Genomic DNA, 27,498 nt, shown 5'->3' with positions numbered 1-27,498 from the left:
TGCTATAGATAAAGGGATCGTTGAGTGGGAGAAAACAGAGAGTGGTAATCAATGGACACTGCTCTTAGTGGACTAATGTTATTAGTGGAGTCCCTCAGGGTTCAGTGTTGGGTCGATTGTTGATGGTATATCAGGCTTAATGTCCAAGTTTGCAAATGATACGAAGTTTGGCAGGGTTGTTAATGACACTAATGACAGCACACTGTTGCAACAGGATCTAGAAAAGTTGAGCAGATGGGCTGAGAGGTGGCAAACGAAGTTTAACGTTGACAAATGTAAATACTACATATGGGAAGCAGTAATCCCAGAGTAACTTATCAACTCTGTGGCACCACACTGATAGTGGTAGAGAATGAAAAGGACCTGGGGGTAATTGTGCAGGCAGATATGAAGTTTTCTGAACAGTGCAGACGGTCTGCAAGAGTAGCTCGTGGCGTCTTGTCAATGATATACAGGAATTTTTCTAGCAGGGATAAAGAAGTGATTATCCCCTTGTATAAGGCAATGGTCAGGCCACACCTTGTGTAATGTATACAGGTCTGGAGGTCTCATTTTAAGAAGGATGTAGAGCTGTTGGAATGAATACAGAGAAGGGCAACAAGATTAGTGACTGGAACAAAGGGTTGCTCTTACAAAGAAAGACTTAAGTTTTGCAAATTACAATGTCTGGAGACTAGGCACCTGTGAGGTGTTCAATCAGATCACATGCTGATTGATCACCTCACATTGATCACCTTGAAGAATCCCATAAGTGCTGATTGGAACAGACATTAAACTAACAGTTCTGTAATTACCCAAGTCATTTTTTGATTTCTCTTTGTGAATTGGGGATATATTCACACATCTCCAGACCATAGGGAACTTCTCTAAATATAAAGATGCTCTGATAATTATGTCTAAGGGTTTCATTACCACCTTTTCTACCCGCCTAAATTTAATTCAGTAGATCCCATTCAACCTAGGTGCCTTTTTTATGTTTAGCTTTAATAATTTTTATTCCACTTTCTTCTCCATTATCACAAAACCACTTAGCTCTCTGTTAGAGTTTGATAAACGTTTGGCATCCCCTTCTCTAAAATATTACTCATGTGTGAATGTAGATGAAAAATACCTATTCAGTTTGTCAGCTTCCTGAGCATGATAATTCTCAGTTAAACCATCGGTATCAAGTTGATGATATGATTTAATCCCTTCCTTCTCCCTTTAACATAAGTACAGAAGTCTTTGTTGTTTTTTTTTGTCAGAGACTTCATAATCTGCTTTAGCTTGCCTAACACCTTTTGTGACTTAATTGCAGACTGGTTTATATCTGCCATAGGTATCACCTGATAATTTATATACATCCTTTGCATTTTTCTTTTCTTTTCTGCATGGGCATCTCCGTAGCCAGGTGGGCAGGAGCAGCACACGCTTCTTGATTAGACCGGGGTTCGAGCCCGTCACCACCAAATACGGAGGATGCGGGAAGGTCAGGGAATGACCACTGCATATCTCGGAGCAATATGGCCTTAGTTGCTAGTGCTCCTAAAAAAAAAATAAATAAATAAAAATAAATAAATAAAATAATAAGTTTTCTTTTCTGCCACAAGTCTCATTAGATCATCTGACATCCATTTAGGATCTCTAAGCCTTGAATAGTGTTCTTAGTTGGTGTGAGGGCGCCTCCGTAGCCAGTTGGGAAGGAGCAGCAGTGCGTAGCACACGCTTCTTGATTAGACCGTGGTTCGAGCCCATCACCACCAAATACGGAGTATGCGGAAGGTCAGGAATGACCACCGCATATTCATGGAGCAATATGGCCTTAGTTGCTAATGCTCCTAAAAACCAAATAACAACAAGTTGGTGTGAGAAGCCTGGCAGCATCTACAATTACTTCCCTGAATGCTTCCCATTCAGAATTTGCTGTTGGTAATGCTATCAGTTTCTCCCACCATAGAATTTAAAAACTGTCTGAGACCACTGTACTCACTATTATAAAAGCAAAATCCCTTTCCTTTACCCTTGAGAGTAGTTGCTTTTAAGTAAATCCCACATCAGTACACTTTGAACACTGCCCCCCAGTTGGTCTTTTAACTGCAGATTTTTAATGCTTGAAGAATTTCTGCTGATAATCAGATCAAGAGTATTTCTCTCTCATGTTGCCTCTCTAACATGCTGTAGAAAATGGTCATCCAATATATCCACACAGTAGTCTTGCTACACTGTGAGTGAACAATCCACAAGTTCCAGTCAATATCTGTAAAGTTAAAATTCCACATTATAAAACATTCTGGTTTACTGGATCACTCTATTTAGATAGAGAGGCTTAGATGGATAGTGGTTGAGGCAACCAATAATTGAGAACTGAGATCACATGTATTTGTGAAATGAATGTGGAAGTTTTTGGGAGGCTTAGATCTTTTCGTATTTCAGCTTATTCTTTTAGTTTGACTACTCGTGATGAATTCAGATGATTTATGCATTCAATTTACACACATTTACATGATTCATTCACATTTATTATTATTTTTTTATAGATATATAATTATTATATATTATTATAATCATGTCAGTATATTTCTTAACATACTGACATGATTTTGGTTCTCAAAGCCTTCTGCAACATTCTCAATGACTTCGGGATCAGAATTATGTTACTTCTTCTGTCATCGACTGCTCTTTTCTGTTTATTCAAGATTAATCTTATCAATTGTTTACTTAAAGATTTATTTATCAATTCCCCTGGTAATAGTGGCAGGGCACCTCTTAAACATAACATAACATAACATAACATTTACACATTAATCGTTAATCAATGATTACAATTTTGAAATATTTTGCACTGTTCTCAAATGGAGTCAAACTTTTAATGAAAGAGCTTCTTAAGTGATTTTCTTAATGGTTTCATCTAGAAATCAGTTGGGGGAGAGTCTGTCAGCTGTTCCACTACCATTTTTCAATTTTTGGATTTTTCTTAAAGAATGGCATGGTACTGGAAAAGCACCAATGCTGTGTTTTTTTTTTTTTTTTTGGTAGTTGTTGGCACATAGGCTTCTGTGGCCATAATGCACCTCCCAATGTTATTGCAGTACTTTGATCCAAGCCCGAAGTGGGAATCAAACCCGCAACCTTTGGGTTGCCAGGCAGGCACTTTACTCACCCGGCTAGCCCGGTCGGCATGCTGTGTTTGTTTAAAGTTTCAGGTTGCTTGTTTTTTCTCTCCCTCTAGGTTAATAATTTGATATTCTCTGAAAATGGGTGCTATTCTGCAGTAATAAACATAATAATTTTAAATTTTGTGTAATGTGAAAGGCACCATATTTGAAATATGCCTAAAAACGGAAATAATAGTATCGAATATACATGACATTGTTTTAATAATATTTATATACATAATGAGAAGACATATATGCATATGAGCAGGTTGAAATTTCACATACTTAATGTTCTTTTAATTAGCAAATGGAAGGGACTAAGAGACCAATGCTTCTATTTTATGTATAAAATATGCATTTTTTATTATGCATTTTTTTTTGTAATTTTTAGCAAAATTAATTTTTTAAAAATTTATTTTCCTTTAAAATATAGGGCATAAAATACACAGCTTGTTTTAATTATTTTTGAATTTTTTTAAAACTTAAAAAAAAGTTACATACAATGAGCATTGCAATCTGTTAAGGAAGTATGAAATATTGTCACTATTCATGCAGAATTCAAAAAATTCCAAAATATGTTCCAAAAATGAAAATGAAAATGGGCACATGTCAGGCACTCCACTTCCAGGTTAAATATGTTATAAAAATATATCTTTTGTAATATTTAGGTTGACACTATGTATTATGAACAGTAGTATATAATGTATAATTATAAAACTATATAATGTATTATATAATAATAGAACTATATAATGGTACTATATAATATATAATAATAGAACTATATAAGTACTATATAATATATAATAATAGAACTATATAATGGTACTATATAATATGTATTATTATTATTAGCCATATGGTGCAGGCAGCCTGAGGCTTTTGGTGTACCAGCAGAGAGAGAGAGAGAGAGAGAGAATAATGATATCCAGCTCAGGACCCTGGGTGTGCCGAGCCCCTCCGGTGATATATAATAGAACTTAATAAATTAGGAATAGTACAGCATTCCAAAAAATATAAATAGTATTCTTGTCGACAACAGCCACATTAACTATTTAACTGTAAAATAAAGTTCGCTGATATATAGAACAAGAATAATATGAAAACACTAAAATCTGGTAACATGGTTTGTCTCTTTGCAGGTTTAGAGTTCCCAAAAATGAAAAACTAGAATGTATTGAGGTAAAAAAATGGGGGGGGGGAGGTATCTGCAGCCAAATTCCTTCTTGTTTCTGAGGTATTTTCATTTATTCTTTATTAGATGACCTTTATTTATTACTTTTATTCTTTCTATATTTTCATTGAAGTATATGAGAATTTAGCTAATCATGGAACATATTACCTCACTGGCATTCTGGAGTTTTCACTTCTGAAAAATTTTCTTCCATTCATTCTAGTTTTTCATTTTAGGAAATCCTAAACATGCTAAGGGATATAACCATCTCACTGTCTTTTGTTTGTTTTTTTTTGTGTTTTCTTTCTTTTCTTGTGATTCTCATTCTATATAGCTGAACTTTATTTTACTTCTTTAAAATTTTTGAAGTCGCGTTTCCTGTCTGATCAGTATCAACAAGACCATTTGAATTACATGTGCAACTCTAACAAAAGGCCATTATATTTTAGATCCAAAAAATACTAAGCATTCAAATATGTTTAAATATATTTGAATGCATTTGAATGCTTAGTACTTAAATATGTTGAAATAATGGATGAAAAGGAATTAAATTATTTTATGATAACTGAACAAATATAGTTAGCACAGTGCTAACTATAGCATTGTACTCTTTAATTTAATATGCTTTTATTTAATAAAATTACCTTATTTATTTGATTTCTACAGGACCAAAGGAAGATATAATTGAAGATTTTTGGAGAATGGTATTGCAAGAAAATTCATCTGTAATAGTTATGGTTACTGGTCTGGTTGAAAATGGAATGGTAAGGAATTAAGATAACAGACTTGTTCATATAACCCCAGGGGCTCACATCTGGTGAGTATGGGCTTGGCATTAACCCAGGGTCCTGATATGCAGCTCAGGACCCAGGGTCCTGAGCTGGATATCATCATTCTTCTCTTTCTTGGTGATTCCCTTGTACTTCTCTCTCTCTCTCTCTCTCTCTCTCTCTCTCTCTCTCTCTCTCTCTCTCTCCCCCGCCCCTCTCCCTCTCTCTCAGGGTAACTTGGGAATTTTTTTTGGCTGGTGCAGCATAAGCTTTAGACTTCCTTGCACCATACAGCTAATAATAATTATAATATTTATGTTATTAATTTAATTAATAAGTGACATTCTTATAATGCTGACATTATATATCAGTGTCACCGACTTTGTGCAATTTTGATATTGAGAATATGAAAAGTACAATGTATATATATTGGATTCAGGTTTTGTGGTGCAAAAACAATTGAGATTATAATGTTCCAGGTCAAAGTCATAATTTCAAAAAGAAACAGTTATTTTTGTAATGTTTTAAATAGGCAACCTCATCAAAAAAATTACATATAGATTTTCATTCTATATGTAATTTTTATATATTTTGTATATAAGTGTTTGTTATTGTTATTTTGGTTTTTAGGAGCATTAGCAACTAAGGCCATATTGCTCCGGGATATGTGATGGTCATTCCCTTACCTTTCCGCATCCTCCGTATTTGGTGGTGACGGGCTTGGACCCTGGTCTAATAAAGAAGCATGTGCTACACACTGCTGCTCCTTCCCACCTGGCTACGGAGGTACCTATATATATAAGTGTATACACAGTAATAGTTAAAAAATTAAATAAATTTAAAAATAATAATTTAAAAATTTAAAAAGTAAAAATTTAAAAATGCTGATTTAAATTTTTTTTGCATGGACATTGTCAGATAAAATCTGATTGAGTATATAAGGCTCAGTCAGATGGTTAAAAGCAGTTAATTGCACTTTATAAAATTGGTAGGTTCAGTTAAAATATGCTTAACAGATAAAACTGGTATGCTGCTTGCACATAGAAGGTTTACAGCCAGCCCTCAGCAGAAAGGAATGTGTCAGATGACTATGTCCTATGTGAAGCTGAGCAAGAGTAACTTTCTCTTTATGAACCCTGCTTAGACTAGACTGTCATAGTTTAATTACAGGCTTAATCTGATATAGTTTGTTTACCTGCTGATACTGTGAACCTTGCCACTGCAAATATAACTTATTACAGATTATTTATGTGGAGTCTGTATGGGAGTACAGTTGGGCCAAGATATCCATTGTGGCTGATGATTTGGCTGCAGTATCAGCCAAACTGTTTCTGCTAATCCTGATGTGGCTGGGGATCCAGCAAAAGCAGATATCAAATCTATCTTCATAGAGGGTGCATATCATCTATGGAGTCCAGGGCAGGGGTGGATGATTAGTGTATCTCATTGCTGATAAAGCCTGTAGAGCCCTCAAAGAATCAGAGTATATAATAAACCGTTGGTAGTAGTAGTAGTGGCATGTGATGCAAGAAAGCAAATGTATGAGCTTATGCAGCATCAGCCAAAAAAAAAAAAAAAATCACACCATTCCCTCCAAATGCCTGTCCAGTTCCTCCTTAAATTTATCCAACCTATCAACTTCCACAAGGACAGATGGAAGTTTGTTCCAGCAATTAACCACCCGCTGGCTAAAGGCAAATTTCCGCACATCTATTCTACATCTGTCTTTTCTTAATTTGAATTTATGCCCCCTTAGGGTCGTAATCTGAACAAGTGGAAGGATCCCATCAGAATTCAGCGTGCTCAACCCATTCAAGGCCTTATATACCTCAATCAGATCACCGCGCAGGTGCGTAGTCTCCAGCCACTGCAATTTGCAGAACTTAAGCCTCTCTTGGTAAGAGGATCCCTTCATTCCCCTCACCAATCTTGTTGCCCTTCTCTGTACCCGCTCAAGTAAATCTACATCCTTCCTAAAATGAGGCCTCCAGACCTGTACGCAGTACTCAAGGCGTGGCCTGACCATTGCCTTATACAGAGGGATAATCACCTCCTTTTCCCTGCTAGCAAAATTCCTATATATCATTGACAAAACCCCATGACCTGCCCTGGCAGCCTGTCTACATTGCTCAGAGAATTTCATATCTGCCTGCACAATTACTCCCAGGTCTTTTTCATTTTCTACCACCTTAAGTGTAGTACCACACAGTTGGTACGTTTCTCTGGGGTTACTTCTACCCATATGCAGTACTTTGCATTTGTCAAGGTTACACTTCAGTTGCCACTTCTTAGCCCATCTGACTAAATTATCTAGATCCTGTTGCAGTAGCACACTGCCATTACTGTCATTAACAACCCTGCCAACTTTTGTATCATCTGCAAACTTCGACATTAAGCCTGATATACCTTCATCAATATCATTGATAAATATACAAAACAACAGTGGACCTAACACCGAACCCTGTGGGACTCCACTAATAACATTAGTCCAAGAAGAGCAGCACCCATTGATTACCACCCTCTGTCTTCTCCCACTTAACCATCCTTTTATCCATTGTAGCAACTTACCCTTAATACCATTCTGCTCCAATTTGTACAATAGTCTTCCATGCGCAACAGTGTCAAAAACTTTCCTGAAATCCAAATATATGATATAAAAATTATTTTTTGCATCCAGTTCCTTTGTAACCACATCATAATATCCTATCAAATTTGTCAGACAAGACTTTCCCTTAACAAACCCATGCTGTGTCTGAATTATTGCTGCAGTCTTGTCTAGATGATCCTGCAATGCATCTTTAACTAGCGACTCCATTATTTTACCTGGAACAGAAGTTAAAATAACTGGTCTGTAATTACTCGTGTCACCCTTCGATCCCCCTTTGTGAATTGGGGATACATTTGCACATCTCCAGTCCGTGGGAACCTCCCCTGAGTCCAAGGATGCTCTCATAATTATGGCTAAAGGTTTGCTTAGTTGCTTTGCCGCCTCCTTTAATATAACTGGATCGATCCCATCCACCCCAGGTGCTTTTCTTACATTTAACTTCAACAATTTCTCTTCTACTTTGCTCTTAGTTATTACAAGATCATTAAGCACCCTGCTACAATTTGATAACCTTCTGCCATTTTCAAACCTTAATAACTCCTCATGTGTGAATGTAGATGCAAAATACTCATTCAGTGTTTGCTATCTGAGCAGGATCATCAACAGTCGAACCATCGATGTCAAGTGGACCAATCAGATTCATCCCCTTCCTTTTAGAGTTTATATGAGTAAAGGAATCTTCGCTGTTTTTCTTAGCATCTTTTGCCAAGGATTTCTCGTAATCTGCCTTCGCCTGCCGAACCTCCTTTGTGACCTGATTACAGATTAACTTATATCTGCCATAGGCTTCTGAGTCGCTTGATAATTTATATGCATCCCATGCATTTTTCTTCTCTGTTACAAGTCTCATATTTGACAACCATTTAGGCCTAAACCTTGAACAATATTTCTTAATAGGTATGAAACTTTTAGTAGCTTCCACGATTAATTCCTTGAATGCTTCCCACTTAGAATTTACTGTTGGTAACATCGTCAGTTGATCCCACTGTACAGAATTTAAAAACTATCGGAGACCAGTGTACTCGCTTTTACGGAAGCAAAAACCCTTTCCTTTACCCCTGATGGTAATTAAATCTTTAAGTAAATCCCACGTCAGTACATTGTGATCACTGCCACCTAGTGGTTCTTTTATCTGCAAATTCCTAATACATGAATGATCACTGTTGACAACCAGATCAAGAGTATTACTTCCTCTGGTTGCCTCTCGAACATGCTGCTGCAGAAAACAATCATCCAATAAATCCACAAAAGCCTGACTAGTGTGTGAGTGCCCAACCCACAAGTTCCAGTCAATATCTGGGAAGTTAAAATCCCCCATTATAAGACATTCCGATTTACTAGCCCACTCTATTTCTCTGTACAATTGTTCATTGTACTCATTCGAGTCATTAGGCCTATAACACACTCCTACTCTAATTTTTGCTTTCGCAGTGCTTATGTCACACCAAACTGACTCAACAGTGCACTGTTCATCTATATCAACTGGATGCACTTCTTTTGATTTTATGTTTTTCTTTATTAACAGCATAACACCTCCTCCCTTCCTATCCTGTCTATCCTTTCTGTACATATTGCACGCCCCAAATTCCAGTTCGGCATTCCTTATATCTGTGTGACACCACGTCTCTGATATCCCAACAATATCCGCCTTTGATGTCTTGACCAACACTTCAAATTCATCAAATTTATTTACTATACTTCTAGCATTGGTATACATGCAAGTATACATGCACCTATTCCTATTCCCAGCCACTCTAACACATCCCATATACCTACCTGTTTCACGATGACTGACATCCGTCCCTGAAACCCCAACACCCCTCACTCCAGGTCGCTACTTATTCTAATAGAAGTTGTGCAAGAATCACCTTCACCTCTGCCTATGGCTACTGTTAAACTATTAGTCCTTGTATCCCCCCAAGCTATCAGTTTTCCGACCCACCTAACACTGCCTCGATAGCATCAGCAAATATTCTTGCACCCTTTCTATTTAAGTGTATCCCATCCCTGTAGAAGCAATCTCTCCTGTTAACAAGTACAGTCCAGGCTGAAAAAAATTCTACCCCTTGAGCCTTGCACAATCTTTCCAGGGCCGAATTGATCGACAAGGCTCTCATCATATACTCCCTCCTATCATGTCTGGGCAGAATTGCAGACACTTTCAAATTTAACTCTAATTCACGGCTTTTTTTCATCAGTGACCTGTACTTGTTAAGTAATTCTGCCGGTCTCCTATTCTTAATATCATTAGTGCCAACGTGTACAACTATATCACCTTTTGTGCCCTTAAAAGATAATATCTGCTCTACAACGTCATCAACCTTTGCCCCTGGCAGACATACCCTGGTCCTGTTCCATCTATCCTTTCTACAAAGGATGTTTCCCGTTTGGTGAGTCTTTATGTGATCCAAGGCTAGCAAACAGTATTCTGCAGTGAAAGCATTGTCCATTGCCCAGGAGTTAATGTAGTGGTAACCCTCATGTTGCATTACTGGGAAAATATGCCAAAGTCATCAACATAGAGTGCATTGTTTATGGTCAGAGGAAGTTTTTCAGTAATGGAGTTTACTTTAATGGCATAAAAGTGTAATGCTTAAAAGAGATCCTTATTATTATTATTATTATTATTATCATTATTATTATTATTATCATTAGCCATATGGTGCAAGGAAGCCTGAGGCTTTTGCTGCACCAGCCAAAAAAAAAAAAAAAAAAAAAATTCTAATTTTCCCTAAGAGAGAGAGAGAAAGAAGTAGAAGTAGAAGGAAATCATCAAGGAAGAGAAGAATGATAATATCTAGTTCAGGAACCTGGGTGTGCCAATATCATGCTCACCAGATGTGAGCCCCTGGGATGTACTATTGTAGTCCCTTTGGCAGGGGAATCTCTGAAAAAGAGGATTGAACTCGCTTACAGGTGAGCAAGACTCCTCTTGAAGGCAAGCTGAAATAGGTGAAAGTCAGAAGACGTCGTCGAAGTGTAATAGCAGCTGACCATGGATACTCGGCAACAGTGATATCAGATCATTTGTCTAGATTACAAAATACAACAGATAAAGCAACGACAGACCAAGAAAAACTACATATTAGGGTTATCAGAGAACAACATCATCTGCCCATGTGCAGTTTCCATAAATTGCTTGTGTTCTTGGTTGATTTACCTATCTTGCTGGACCAAAAATCCGAGTTTCTGTGGGGAAAAATAAGTAAATAAAAGCTTGCTGTCCCCGTCGGAGGCCGACCAACTCAGCCACGGAGCGAAAGAAAAGCCCATAAAAGTTCCTCGCGTTATCGACGGGACTCGAACCAGGGCCCCCTCCAACCGGTGTGTGAAGGATGGTGATTGTAACCACTGAGCTACGCGCGAGAAACAACAGCAATGCATGCGGATTAAGTGGGTCATGGATAAATAAATTATAAATTTTCTGTTTATACTCCGGGACGACCAAACGGTCAGAGGAGTTCGCATGATAGATTGAATACAAGAAACAGCACCGTATTCAGTAGTCACGGGCTTGAACCCCGGTCACTCAAGGCACGTGTACTTAGGGGCACCTGCGCGCCTGACCACTAGGCTACGGCGGCTACCCTGATAATCTACCTCCATGAAAATTGTCAGAAGGAACTGTACAAAACTAGGTACCACAGGTGGGGGATGCTGTAAGAAAACAGCTGATAACATCCATGAATGCCAGTCTGCGTGTCGAGCAGTGTTGGAGCTATTAGCCATGGTCAATGAGCTGTGGTAGAACGTGATATGGTCTGATAAATCGTTCGTCAGGGCTGTGCAAATGGAGGATGCATTGGATGCGCCGCATCAAATCCCCCGATATAGGGTACCCCAATCGAGGGAGCCATCAAAGTCTCGACATAAATAAAGAAGGGGTCCCTTAACCCCATTTGCATCCGGGTCCCCAAGTACCTTTAACACGGCCCTGTCTTTCCTCCCCCTTTTTGCGTAGAGCGAATATGGCAACAGTATATATGGCCATATCACTGGCGCAAGTTCTATGGTAGTTTCGCCACACATCATCCAATGACTTTTCTTGGGTCTTCCATCTATATTCGCACCATACAGCATTTCTCTTCACATTGAAATGTAATAAACTCTCATTATAACACCTCTATTTATAGCACTCTCACACTTTTAACTCTCCCTTCCTCTGATCTCACAGTGAACGTTATGAAGTGCTATGCATTTCTAACGCATATAATAATAAGGTAGAAATAGGCGTTAAAAAAATGCATAGCACTTCATAAGATTGACCACGAGATCAAAAGAAAAGATAGTGAAATGTGTAAGGGTGCTATCATGTTATGAAGTCATTTTCAGCGGCCAAAAAATTACTAATTTCAAGAATGATAGAATTATTATTATGTTAATATTATATTAATTCTGTTTATAATACTCAAGATATACTTAGTTTAATTCAACAGGATCTTTTTAAAAATCTCAATCTTTTTAATAGTATCTAAAAAAAAAAAAAAAGATTGAATGTGCTAAAAAGCGAGCATTGTACATTAAGTTCGAAGGTTTTCAATTACATATAAACATATTAAAAATACAGAAACATATAATACACACATAAAGCATAGGTAAGATATATACATACAATATATCTTCACGCATACTCCATAATGAATATTTGTCTTAGTTTTATTGAAAACTACTTTTACATTAATGGAACATTGTTAAAAGTTTCTGAGAAGGCTTTCCATTCTATTCGTGAGACAACAAATTTATTTTATAAAAATAAATTATAATGCGTTCGTAAAATTATAATAGAAGTGCTGGAAACGTATATAAAATATTATGTTATAGCAGAATTGAGAATATTTTAAAATAGTGAACTTATCAGTTATTTTTGGTTTTAAGCTTAAAGCACATGAAATTTGTTTGTAGCGATGTGGGTTCAGTTTCTGATATACACCGACGAGCCAAAGAATTATGACCAGCGATTCGTTATGCAAATCGAAGCAACTGCAGGTGAACTACGGCGCGTGCGCGGGTCGGGACACGGTATAAAAAATACCTGATACTGAGCTCCGTTAATCAGTGTTACTCTTGTTCTTCAGATGGGGAAGGCAGCGGACTTAAGCGAGTTTGACAAAGGCCAAATTGTAATGGCCAGACGACTGGGTCACAGCATATCCGAAATGGCACGGCTGGTGGGATGCTCACAGTAAGCTGTGGTTAGTACCTACCGAAAGTGGTCCGAGGAGGGAAAACGTACGCACCGCCGGCGAGGTGTTAGACGACCACAGCTCATCGATGCTCGAGGTGGGCGAAGGCTCTCCCGGATGGTACGTGGCAACAGAAGAGTGACTGTGGCACAACTCGCCGGTAATTGAAATGCTGATTACGAGAGTAATGTGTCCCAACACACAGCACATCGAACCCTGCTGAAAATGGAGCTGCGTAGCCGCAGGCAGCTCCGAGCCCATGCTAACCACGGTTTACCGGCGACAGCGCCTACAATGGGCACGCGAGCATCGAAACTGGACCTTGAGTCATTGGAAGAAAGTCGTCTAGTCTGATGAATCACGTTTACTGTTGCATCATGTAGACGGCCGGGTACGTGTGCGTCGTTTACCTGGGGAAGTGATGGCACCATGGGACAAAAGGCTTTCCAAAGAGCAAGAAGAACCTGGCCGGCCACGGAAGTAGAGGCCATGAGGCAAAATTATAGGACCTCAAGAAACATGTACACTGCCCAGATACGAAGAGCAAAACAGGAATGCTGGGAGCACTTTGTTCAGACCACTGGAAACGCGACCCTTGGGGACTTGTGCACAAAGTTATTACAAACAAACTGCCCAGAGGTGAGGCAGTTGCTGCATGCAACCCGACTCCCGAGTGGAGACATGACAACTACATGGGCGTGCTCAATAACAAACATCCTAAACACAGTCTTTCGCCCTGCAGTCCCACTGACAACCTAGGAGCAGAAATCACAGTGAAATCCCCCTTCCAGGCACTGACTAGACACATTTATAGAGGCTGCCCACAGGGCTCGGTCCTGGGCCCCCTACTGTGGAATATCGTACTGGACGGCTTCATTACACAGAATCATGGCGAGATCAAAATTCAGGTTTTCGCCCATGATATCATCATTATTGTTACAGCATATTCATGAGCCGAACTGGAAAGCATGGCCAGCACCTCCCTGGCCAAACTGCAGCAATGGGCTCTACACAATCAGCTGCACATCTCCCCAGCAAAGACCAACTCAATGTTCCTCAAAGGCATCTTACAAATCAGACGGCCCCCACAAATAAAGATAAACAATACAACCATTAAATTCTCCGCACAGTTCAAATATTTGGGTGTGATCCTAGACACCAAACTAACCCTCAGGGAGCATATAAAATACATCCGCAAAACAATCAGATCCTACTCAGCCATGGTCGCGAGAGTCACTCGAAAAGATCGGGGCCTCACCAGGCGCACGCTCCATCTTTTCTACAAGGCTGTGTACATCCCCATCATAACGTATGCCGCAGGAGTGTGGTTCCAAAAGGCCACACTCGCTTCCAACAAGCAACTAATAGACTCCACCCAAAGAACCATACTACTGCCCGTGCGTGCAGTACTGTCAGTACCCACGTTCTCCAAGTCATTGCAGGAGTATTTCCACTGCTGGACCTGGAAATTGACGAGCACTTCTATACCACCATACCAAAGGCATTTCAAAAACCTGCCTGGACTTCACAACAGACCCAGACGCTAATCAGAAAACAGAGAAGAAGAGACTGAACGCAAAACCCCAGTACTGGGGACATCACGAGAAAATTCATATCTAATGTGACTCGGGTTACCCCATGTCACCCAACTGGTTCTCTCCTGGTTTACAATCAACCTATCTATTCATAGGCCATGGGGCCATTAATGCAAAGTTATCACTCCTTGGGATCCAAGACGACCCCACCTGTGTTTGCGGAGGATCAGACAGCTGGCAGCACCTCATGTATGACTAACAGCTCTATGACGACCTACGCAACACCCTAATCACCAAGATCAGATACCTACCAAGAGGCCTTGAACAATACCCCCCTGGACACCAAAGATGAGTACCTAGCGTTCACTGATTTTGCCAAGAAATTGTTTGCAAGACGGAGAGCCAACTACGCCATCGCCCACAACTGACAACACTCCCAGGATAAATTCAATCCTGACTAAAGTAACTGGATCAGGATAAATCTAAGCCCCAAGGCACTGTTTAAAAAATATGGACAGTAACCAACGAGAAAAGCCTGGAACTAATCAGGTGAAATGAAAAGGAAACCCCAGTGTCCTATCACAGACGAGACCCCGACTGAGGATAAATGTCAATTCGCAAAGCAGGCAAACAGCCTACTACTATAAACACAACAAAAGAACAGATAAACACTCGGGGATTGCCCACAAGGACAAGACCCCGACTAAAAACAAACCGGACTGGACCATAGGTACATCGACTGTGACAACGAAGAAGGAGGAACAAGAAGTGAACTTAATAATGAACACCCACGAGGTACACGACTAGTCGCCTACAACCACAAGCAGAACCTCAGGACATCCACATAGCTGGAACAAAGGGATCCTTCTCCTGTCGAGTTGTCGGTCCGGGACAAATTCTGGACCGACAACTCGGACGGAGTTGTCGTGTGTGACACGCAGCCCAGTTGCCGACGCCACATGGCGATCTGAGCAGGGCAACCTAGCCCGACTCTCTTTAAATCCTGGGGTGGGAGGGTCCCCACTCATCCTTTCCTTCTGGTGAGGCACGTGCATGCCTCACTGATCTACTGGGGTCGCCTACTCTATTGTCCCCATACTTCTGCCTTACTCCCCCAGTCTACAGTCTTCTCCCCCTCTATCTTTACGCAAGCGTATGCCCCCACACCAAAACCTTAAACAACTCCAAATTAACTACGCCACTTTCGGCCTTTTCACATCTAAGCGATATTTTCCCACGCAATTGAAGACACGCATATATGTACATATTACATGCACATATACAGGGTGTTTCAGCCAAACGCCTCAGAACCCCCAAGAGGGGTAGGGCAAATCCCGACAACTCGAAATCACACAGCAATGTGGTACTTTCCTTGTGGTACTTTCTCCTGTTGGCAAAAGAGTGGGAGAGGATGGATCCTATTTGAACTTGGAAAAAACAAGAAAAAAATAAAAGTTATGGATAAAAATGGGAAGGTGACCACTTAGACTTTTTTTTTTTTTTTTTTTTTTAAATACCAAATCTCCAAGTTGTATCATATGCTTTTTCCATACCAAAGAAGGTAGACACCAAGTGCTCTCTTGTTAGGAAAGCATCTAAAATAGATGTTTCCATTCTAATTAAGCGGTCCAAAGTGGACCTGTTCCTACGGAAGCTGCATCGAATGCAGAAGAGAAGATCATTTGTTTCTAAGTACCATAAAAGATGAGTGTTGACCATTCTCTCCAATATTTTGCACAAACAGCTAGTCAGAGCAATAGGACAGTAATTTGTTGGAAATTTTGGATCCTTTCATGGCTTATCAAAAGCAAGAATAGTTTCCTTGCACCAGCTACCTGGAAACTGCTCTTCAAGTATGATTCTGTTGTATTGGAAGAGCAGGTGGTTCATTGAGGTTCAGTTTTATGCTTAAGGAGAGGTAACTCTGAAGAGTAAGATGATGTTGCTGAGATGTTAGAAAAAAGGTCTTAAAGGGTTTTGGAGGAAAGAATATGAAAGTTACCACTTGGAAATTTGTGTTTGTGACTACCCATCCCCTCATCCTAGTTAGTAGAGGTCCTGAATGGGTGAATATAGTGCAGAAGGTTTCCCTTTGCATGGGTCTTTTGTTTTAATACACATTTTACTATGGATATGGTGGCTCTTTTGAACTCTCTTCTAAACTTCCTTAAGTTGTTTGTATTCACAGAGTCAAAAATTGACTAAAATCATTTGTGAAGGAGGACTTATGGAATGCCTTCTTCCCTCATCTACAGGATAGAATCAAATTTTATACTGAAATATTTATGGAAAGACATAAGAAAAAATGGATTTTCCTTTTGGATCTCCCGTGTAGAGACCACAATCTGTAGGAATGCACCAAACAGGTTCCACAAACGATTAATTCATAACCAATCTTTTTTTATCTATAACTTAACAAAAGAAAGGGCTGGTGAGTATGGGCTTGGCACACCCAGGGTCCTGAGCTGGATATCATCATTCTTCTCTTTCTTGGTGATTCCCTTCTACCTCTCTCTCTCTCTCTTTGGATAATTCAGAATTTTTTTTTTTTGCCTGATGCAGCATAAGCCTCAGGCTTCCTTGCACCATATGGCTAATAATAATAATAATAATAATAATAATAATAATAATAAGAAGAAGAAGAAGAAGAAGAAGAAGAAGAACACAACCTCCTCCATAAAGGCCTGAATTACAGTGTGACCCCAAAAAAAGGTCCCATACAATGAATAAGTGATACGAGTCCAAACAGGATTACATAGTCAGCAGTAGAAAAAAACTAATTAAGCAATTACATATGTAAAAAACCAAATCTTACTCCTAACCTTTCAAAGGAGGAGTTTCAGTGTATCAGAAAAATTAGCCACGAACAAAACTATATCATTCAAAAGGTTGATAAGGAGACTCATTAGCATTAATAAACAAATCTGATTATGACAATAAACTGACAAACCTCCTACAAGATACAAATACATACCAGAAACTAAGGAAAAAATCCTATTCCCACCATCAGATCAAAAATTGAAAAAGAATTAAAAAGATTACAAGCAATTTGCACACAGACCTCTTAGCCCATACAACACATTCACCCTACATTTTTGGTGTCATTAAGTTACATAAACCCGACAAACCATTAAAGTCCATAGTAAGTTTCAAAAATGCATTAACAGCAAACTTGGCAAAATTTGTAGTTGACTTACTAAAACCTTTAATGAATTAATCTCAAATATCGCATTGATATGCGATATTTGATTACAAATTATATTCCTTTGATATAAAATCACTATATACAAATGTACATCCTGAAAAAGCAGTGAAGGCTACTCATGATTTGTTAGCAATGATCCCACACTAAAAACCAGAACAAAATTAGCATTAGCATTAGTAGAGGCATATGATACAAGAAAGCAAGCTTATACAGCATCAGCCAAATAAAAAATAAATAAATAAAAAAAAATCCCTTCCCCCTTTCAACCAATCATTCACTCCAAATGTTTGTCTAGTTCTGCCTTGAATTTATTTAAGCTGCCAACTTCTACAATGACAGATGGAAGTTTGTTCCAGCAATCAACCAACCGCTAGCAAAAGGCAAATTTCCACACATCTATCATACAACTGTCTTTCCTCAATTTCAATTTATATCCCCTCAGGTGATTAATCTAGGCAAGAGGAAGAATGCTAATTTCAAGGTGACCTCAATCAGGTCACCTTGCAGGTGCCTAGTCTCCAGACACTGTAATTTGCAAAACTTAAGGCTTTCTCCGTAAGAGCAACCCCTTGTTCCATTCACTATTCTTGTTTCCCTTCTCTGTACTCGTTTCAGCAGTTCCTAAAATGAGGCCCCCAGACCTGTATACAAGGGGATGATCACCTCCTTATCCCTGCTAGAAAAATTCCTGTATATCATTGACAAGACACCATGAGCTACTCTTGTGGACTGTCAGCATTGCTCAGAAAACTTCATATCTGACTGCACAATTATCCCTAGGCTTTTTTTATTCTCCACTATCCTGAGTGTAATACTGCCCAGTTGGTATGTTACTCTGGGGTTACTGCTACCCATATGCAGTACTTTGCATTTGCCAACATTAAACTTCAGTTGCCACCTCTCAGCCCATCTGCTCCCCTTTTCTAGATCCTGTTGCAGTAGCGTACCAGCCTTACTGTCATTAACAACCCTACTAACCTTCATATTGTCTGCAAACTTGGACATTAATAACCCTGATATGCCTTCATCAATATCGTTGATAAATACAGAAAACAATAAAGGACAAACCCCGAACCCTGAGGGACTCCACTAATAATATTAGTCTGCAAAGAGCAGTGTCCATTGGTTTGCACTCTCTGTCTTCTCCCCTTCAACCATCCCTTTATCCATAGCAGCAATTTGACCTTAATGCCATACTGCTCCAATTTGTACATTAGTCTACCAATGCAACAGTATCAAAAGCTTTCTTAAAATCCAAGTTGTTGATGTCAAAATTATTTTTTGCATCCAGTTCCTTTGTGACCACATCATAGTATCCAATCAAATTGGTCAGACAAGATGTCCCCTTAACAAACCCACGCTGTGTCTGAACTATAACTGGTCTTGTCTAGATGAACTTTCAGTGCTTCTTTGACCACTGTCTCTATTAATTTCCCCGGAACAGAAGTTAAACTAACAGGTCTGTAATTACTTTTCTCACCCTTTGATCCTCCTTTGTGAATTGGGGTCACATTTGCACCTCTCCAGTCCATGGGTACCTCCCCTGATTCAAAGAGGAGGTACTCATGGACTGGAGATGTACCTCCCCCCCTCTCATAATTATGGCTGTGTTTGCTTATTTCCTTTGCTGCCTTCTTTAATATAACTGGATAGATCTCTTCCACTTCAGGTGCCTTTCTTATGTTTAACTTCAATAATTTCTGCTCCACTTTGCTCTCAGTTATTACAAAATCATTTAGCTAACTGCCGGAGTTTAATACTCCTTTGGCATTAAATTAGAAATCACTGGCATAACAAACTTACTAAACATACTGTTATCCACCATCATGGGTGAAAATTTCACTCATGAAGAGACCTTTACCAACAAGTGTATGGGGTATCAATGGGTGGTTCCATAAGTGGACATCTGAATGAATTTTATCTTCTCAAAATAGAGAATCACATCTTTTCCAAGTACTCTTCCCTATCCCTTAAATTTTATGGAAGGTATGTAGATAATTGTCTGCTTATAAGCAGACCGGATACCATAAAAAAAAATTTTTTATGAGTTGAATAATGTAGATGCAAGGCTATAATTCACAATAGAAAATGAAAAAAACAACAGATTAAACTTCTTAAATGTAACATTAAAAAAAATGCCACCACAATCAATACTAAAATATGCAGCATAAGTCTCAGGCTTCTTTGCACCATATGCTAATAATAATAATAATAATCAAAGGGCACAGTGGCCCAGTGGTTACGACAGACTTCCAGCCTGATCGACCCGGGTTCGAGTACCTCCTTAGCGGAAGTGAATGCAGCTCCATCACGCTGGGAGACCGGTATAATAATAGTAATAAATAATAATAATAATAATAATAATAATAATAATAAATATATTAAGAGTATTAAAAATTAATAAAATAAATAAACATCGTGAAAGTTGCTCCAAGGGACTCCAACCTTGCCTACCCCAAGGTTGGAGTGGCAGCTAAGGCAGATTGTGGTGCTATCTTATGTCACTCCTGAGAACTACCACTGGACATAAGCCGAAGCTAAACAGGTCCCCTCCATGTCACAGAGAAATATTAATCATACTGCATTGAGTGTGGTGCAGGATAAAGTCACTCACGTTCAGACCTTAGGCAGATGGGTCGGTTGAAAAAATCAGACAGTCTCCCGAGGAAGACAGTGGAGCAGGCGGCGCTGTCTCCCATATGGCTACCACAAGAGAAGGGCAAGACCATCCAGCCACACCAACTGGAAGTGCTTCCTGCGCAACTGCGCTAGTGACCACCCAGGATGGAAGAAAATCCCAACGCATGAAGTGGAGCATCAAAATGAATATGTACATCATGCAAGCATATTACAAAATAACGAAGCTTGAGACCGATATGACAAATTACAGGGCGAGACTACATACCAAAGTGGCTGGAACGATTCCCGGATATTCAGGTCGCCAAACAGCGAATAGTGGACCAGAGAAGGACCATCATCATGAAGAACCTGATAGCTACTGCAATCTTGGAAAAAAATCAAGCAGGATGTGAGCGATCAACTACAAAGGTTAAAGAATACGGAACCACAGGAGGAAGAACATACCACTACCAAACCAGAAGAGGGAGTGCAAGAAGAAATACAACCCCCAGCAACTGAAGTGTAAAGAGACGAGGTCATGATATCCAGAATAGAGGACGAGTGGAAGAAGGCCCTAACAGAATTCGAAGGAATGGACACCACAAAGACTCACGTGATACCGAAGCAGAGGCCAAATAGAACCTTGTGGAGAGTTACACACCACCTGAATCGGCACATAATACTGCATTACCTTGACAGCAATGGTGCAACTCTGGAGGCCATCCTCATAGCTGTGTATTGTGCTGTGGTAGCAGCCACAAGGATTAACGGGAGATAAATGAGAGACCAGCAGCAGAAGAACCAAAAACAGAAGGAACCACCAGCTTGGGAAATAAAACTTCAGCAGAAGATAGAAGAATTAAGAGTCAAGATTGGGCCAATTGACCAGTCCCAATGGGGCAATAGGAGTAAGAAATTAATTGGAAAAATGAAGAGCATCCTCAAGAGAAAGAGAGAGAGAGAGAGAGAGAGAGAGAGAGAGAGAGAGCGTCCACAGCAAACACGACAAAAATCAGAGAATAGGAGAGTACTTGGACACATTGGAGCAGAACCTCCTTGCAATCAGCAAGAGACTACGCCGATACAAAGAGAGCTCGCAGAGGAAAATAAACAACTGAATCTTCAAAGAGGACCAAAGAGGCTTCTACAGGAGTCTTGGAGAAGACAGGAAAGAAGGTAACGGACCACCTGAGCAGAAGACGATTGAGCAGTTTTGGGAAAACATATGGAGCAGGGAAGTAAGACATAACAACCAAGCCCCCTGGATAGAAATAGAATGCAAGAAAACCAAGGATGTACAAGAAATGAGAGGGTGGGAGATTCAGGAAAAAGAAGTAAAACAGATGATCAAGAACTCTCACAACTGGCGAACTCCAGGAATAGATAATGTCCACAACTACTGTTACAAGAAGCTCACTTGCACACACAGAGCAACTGGCAGAGCAGTTCACCCGAATGATTCCCCCAGGGGCTCACATCTGGTGAGTATGGGCTTGGCACACCCAGGGTCCTGAGCTGGATATGATCATTCTTCTGTTTCTTGGTGATTCCCTTCTACGTTTGACTCTCTCCCCCTCTGGGTGACTTGGGAATTTTTTTTTTTTGGCTGGTGCAGCATAAGCCTTAGGCTTCCTTGCACCATATGGCTAATAATAATGAATAATGATAATAATTTCTAACTCTCTCTCTCTCTCTCTCTCTCTCTTTCTCTCTCTCTCTCTCAGGGGTAACTCAGAATTTTTTTTTTTTGGTTGGTGCAGCAAAAGCCTCAGACTTCCTTGCACCATATGGCTAATTATAATAATAATAATAATAATAAGGCACCCAGAGACAGTCCCGAAATTTCTCACTCAAGGAATCATATATCTGAAGCCTAAACACAAAGATACATGCAACCTTGCGAAATATAGGCCAATCACCTGCCTCCCAACAATGTACAAGGTTCTGACATACTGTATAACCAGAAAGATATCAGACCACTTGAAGAGCCAGAACATAATGGCCGAACAGCAGAAAGGATGCAAGGAGCAATTAATCATAGATGCCACAGTTATGGAGCAAGCCTACAAGAAGTGCCGCAACATTTACACAGCCTACATCGATTACTGCAAGGCCTTTGACTCCATGTCTCATAGCTGGCTAATAGAGGCACTGAAGATCTACAAAGTCAATCCGATAGTGACAGACTTCCTAGGAGAAACGATGGCGAAATGGAGTACCACCATTAAGGTTGAAAACATCACAACCAGGTCAATCCCCATGAGGAGGGAATCTTTCAGGGAGATGCCCTCAGCCCATTGTGGTTCTGTCTACACTTAACCCGCTATCCACCATGCTTAACGGTAGCAAATACGGATATAACCTCAAGGAATAAAAAACCAGTACACCCTCACCCACCTGATGTACCTGGATGATATCAAGCTCTATGCAGGAACCGAGAAGCACCTCCAGCAACTACTCCAGATCACCGAAGAATTCAGCAATGATATTAGGATGGAATTTGGTCTAGACAAATGCAAGACCCATGGATTGCACCAGGGAAAATTAATCAACCGAAACTACCAGCTGTAGACTGGTAAAGAGATCGTAGCCTTGGCAGAGGGAGAGGCCTACAAATACTTGGGGATGATGCAGGCTCAGCAGTTACAGCACAAGGAAATTAAGGCCTGCCTGACCGAAAAATACTATCAGAGGCTCAGAAACTTGCTGAAAGCAAAGTTGAATGGAGGGAATACAGTTAAAGCCATAAACACCTATGCAGTCCCAGTGCTGACATACTCCTTCAAGGTCATAGATTGGACTAACACCGAGCTGGAGAATATCATGAGAAAGACAAGGACGATGATGACCAAGAGCCACCAACACCAACACCACCCGAGATCTGCCGTGGAGAGACTGACAATTGCCCGGGAAGAAGGAGGAAGTGGCCTGATAGACCTCATTGAGCAACAGAAGACAGCGATAGTTAACCTGAAGGATTACTTCCAGAAACATACAGCAGCACTCCACCAGGCCATAAGGAAGATAGACAAGCGGAATACCGTACTTAACCTAAGCGAGGAGTCCCCCACCCAACCAGGAGGTACAAACGAAGCTTGAGAGATGGGCAGAGAAGACACTCTATGGCAGACACTACAATGATCTCTATCAAGATCACATAGATAAAACTGCTTCCAATGCATGGCTCATGAGCGGGGCGTTTTTCCTTCCCCGAGACTGAAGGATTCATGCTCACCATCCAAGACCAGGTAATCAAAACCAGAAATTATAGAAATTACATCGCCTAGGAGCCTGGAGTGTCAGATGACACATGTCAGCGATGCTGCCTAGCCTCAGAAACGATCCCAGACTGAGTACACTCATAGACACGATCAGGTAGCAAGGATAATAAATCAGAAACTAGCGAGGAAATACCATTTGACCAAAGAAAATGTACCATACTACAAGTACGAACCACAGGCAGTACTAGAGACCCCAACCAACAAGCTGTACTGGGACTGCGTCATAATAACGGATAGGACAATCCTGCACAACAGACCGGACATAACCCTTGTGGACAAGAAGCAAAAAACTACCTATCTGATTGACATAGCGGTACCCAACGCTGCAACCTGCAGAAAACCCATGGGAAAAAAATCAGGAATTACACGAACCTAAGACAGGAGATCAAAGAGATGTGGTATATGGAACAAGTAACGACCATCCCGATCATCATGTCAACCACAGGTATGGTGACAAAGACCCTACATAACAGCCTAGCAGCAAGAGGTCTCCCAGCGAACACCTACAAGGAGCTCCAGAAAGTCGCAACCCTAAAACCTGTAGGATAGTCAGAGTTCCTCGACCAACAGTAACACCAGACATAACAACAACCACCCTTTGTATTTAATAGCAATACCCATCACGTGGATCCCCCAATCAGGGAAAAAAAAAATAATATCGCAAACCTAGAAATAAGGGAAATTATTTACATTTTGATAGCTATGGACCCCTTTCTCACAAAAAATCAATCTTAATAACCCAGTTCAGCAATGCATTCATTTAAGTATTCAACTATAAGAGGATGATTGTAAACAGAAATCGAATCACTTAAGGAAGATTCTCCTAACGCAGTTACCTGAAATGGCTCATAAACAGTGCTTTAAATACCAAAAGAAAAAGTAAAGAAAAACCAAAATTAGAAGTGATATTAAAAAACAATGGATAGGCCTCCTGTATGTTGAAATGTACCAACAACCTCTGAAAAAAATTTTAAAAGATTCCAGGGAAACCTAGACTTCAGCAGCTTCAAGAAACTGTGGGCATACCTTAAAAATTCAACAAAACAGAATAAAACAATAAATTTTAAACAACAAACAAACATAGTTTATGCCAGGGGTGGGCAATCTGCGGCCTTAAGGCCATATGCGGCCTTCTAAGATCTTATGTGTGGCTTTTGTCACACAAAGATGAAATAAAATCATTAAATATTAAATAAATAAATACTTTTAAACTAATAATTTTTAAAATTAAATATTCAAAACATTTTAATAATAAAAAGCTTTATATTTTTTTTTCACAATATAGAAACATTATTCAGATAATTAAAAAAGGAAAATACAAATTTTTTGATCTAAAAAGTAAAATATATCATGCTTAACTTTTTCTATTTATTTAAAAATCATTTTTATGTACCACAAATGATAAAAAACGAAAGCTATTTAATAAAAGAAAAATTCTAATCCTCTGCTAAAATAAAAAATATATTTTAACAGAGTTAATAATTTGGCGAAAATAGTTTTTTATTTTAAAATTTAAATTGTGACATCGTGATTTTTTTTCTGTTGCTTTTATGTGCCTATTTGTAACTGTGAATATTTTGACAACCGTATGTATTCTTGTCTTGAATTTTGTAATCCTGTAATTTCTTATGTTTGATTTCACAATTGCTTAATTTTTAGATTGCCCATCATGTCCAAAAAAGTTAAAAGGAAGTTGAATGAAGAAAACAGAACATTTAAAGAAGATTGGGAGATGCAGTGTTTTCTTATTTCTGTGAAAGACAAAATGGTTTGTTTGATATGTAATACAGCACTAATAACATTAAAAAAAATACAATGCAAATCAACATTATCTATCTCACAAAGACCATAAATATGTAAAATTAGAAGGAGAAGCTCGTAAATCTGCACTTCAAAAAATGAAGAAAGAAAAACAGCACCAGGTAAAGGCTTTTGGTGCTTTTATTAAGCAAGGAACTTCTGCAACCGATGTTACATACAAAATAGCGCATGTACTTAGAAAAAAAGGCAAACCATTTAGTGACATCGAAATGATAAAAGAATGTATTGTTGAAGCAATAGGATGTTTGGATCCGGAAAAAGTTGACAAATACAAACAATTACCTCTCTCAAGAAAAACTATAACTAATAGACAACATGAATTAGCTCAGAATGTAGGAGAACAACTTCAGGTAATAATTCACTCTAAAGATGTATATTTTTCAATAGTGTTAGATGAAACCACTGATAGAAATGACTCTGCTCAAATATATTTTATTCGTGCTATAACTGAAGATTTTCATTGTTACGAGGAACTACTGGCTTTGGGTACGCTCACTGGAAGGACTCGTGGAATTGATATTTTTAACAACTTTAAAGAAATGTGTTTTGAGAGAGGACTAAACCTTGGTAACCTGGTGAGTGTATGCACGGACGGTGCACCTAACTCAAGCACCTTTTCTACCTTCTTACGTTCATGGTTGGGGTTGAAAAATAGGGATAGTGGTAGGATCTGCTTCGCTTAGGGGAGGAAAAAGAATAACTCAAACATGCAACTAAATTAAATAATGTACGCCAGTTCAAAAGACACATGTTTATTGGAGCACCAGTCTACAATAGTGAGAGATGATCTCTTGGACGAGAGGGCGACCGCTGTCATGGAACCCGCTGATGGTGCTACAGCTGCCAGAGAGTCTCGTTTGGTGAAGATAGCTCTGTACTACAGTTGTTGGATGTGATGAGAGAGAGAGAGAGCTCTGAGCAAGATGGAGCACCGAGAGTGAGATCAGGTTGGAACTTGGAGTCGTCTGTTCTCTCTACTCACTAGAAGGAGTCCAGGTATATCCTTAATAAACTTGGAGTCGAACTGAACTTTGAACTTGGAGTCGTCTGTTCTCTCTACTCACTAGAAGGAGTCCAGGCATATCCTTAATAAACTTGGAGTCGAACTGAACTTGGAACTTGGAGTCGTCTGTTCTCTCTACTCACTAGAAGGAGTCCAGGCATATCCTTAATAAACTTTTTAATAAAAGTATGTTTATGAACATAATTAACATTTTTAAATGATTTAATTATTGTATGTAAAGAAATTTCTATTACAGCACATAAACATTACTTACCATTAATGAGACTTTTGAGCCTGTTTGGATTTCGCCAATCTTTCAATGTTTAGTGTTAAATTTGTTACTGAGAGCAGCAGAGAATGCTTCAAATTTGAATCAGTCATTCGCGACCTCGTTTTGCTTTTGATCAATTTCATGGATGAAAATGCTTGTTCACATCTGTATGTCGTTCCAAAACGACATATGTAATTCTTTGAAAATTTTCTTAGTTCTGGGAAATGTTCACAGGGAATGCCAGAAATTAATCATGTCAGAAGCATTTTGATCTGAAAAAAGCTCATCAAATTTCATTTTTAATAATGAATTTGTTTTTAAATCAATAAGTTCCATTTGTATATTACTAGGCAATCAATTATGTTTTGTTCACTAAGTAAAAATTGGCTTATAAATGCGAGCATGTAGTTTTCTTCTTTAGTCAAATCATGAAAATGACACTTGCAATAACTTGATTTTTTCAAGGTATTTGGTCCAATTGCTATCATCCACAGCACATTCATTTTGCTCTTGCAAGTGTGGAAATTGATTTAAATCCTGATTTTCTAACTGAGAGATGAACAGTTTTAATTTCATTTTAAATGAATTGATGCTATTTACTAAGCTAGGAAATAATTTATTCGTGCCTTGTCGTTTCGAATTTAGATCATTGAGATGACTAGTAACATCAACTAAAAATGCCAAATCAAATAGCCAGTTGTTATCTAATAATAAGGTTCTTTCATCAGGTAGTTCATTTTCCTGATCTAAAAAATTATAAACAGCATTTTTCAATTTCCAAAATCTACTCAGAACCTATCCTCCAGAAAGCCAGCGTACCTCACAATGAAGAACAAGTTCACCATATTCCAAATCTAACAACTCACAATATTCTCTGAATTCTCATCTGTTTAA

The 27,498-nt window shown here is 39.1% G+C and overlaps 1 protein-coding gene across 4 annotated transcripts in view; it reads left to right on the top strand.

The window, feature by feature from the left end:
• Positions 1–27,498, top strand: part of LOC150086925 (receptor-type tyrosine-protein phosphatase S-like) — a 1,004,071-nt gene that overhangs the window by 770,611 nt on the left and 205,962 nt on the right. For all 4 annotated transcript variants that reach the window (XM_090372826.1, XM_090372825.1, XM_090372828.1 and 1 more), the window contains one exon: positions 4,975–5,072. In XM_090372826.1, the coding sequence (XP_090228952.1) occupies positions 4,975–5,072 (98 nt within the window). The remainder of the gene's footprint in view (positions 1–4,974; positions 5,073–27,498) is intronic.

This window comes from Mastigoproctus giganteus, chromosome 4 (assembly GCF_048544385.1).
Source record: "Mastigoproctus giganteus isolate SK-2022 chromosome 4, ASM4854438v1, whole genome shotgun sequence".
Classification (NCBI taxonomy): Eukaryota; Metazoa; Arthropoda; class Arachnida; order Uropygi; family Thelyphonidae; genus Mastigoproctus; species Mastigoproctus giganteus.
This window is presented reverse-complemented; position numbering and strand designations above follow the sequence as displayed.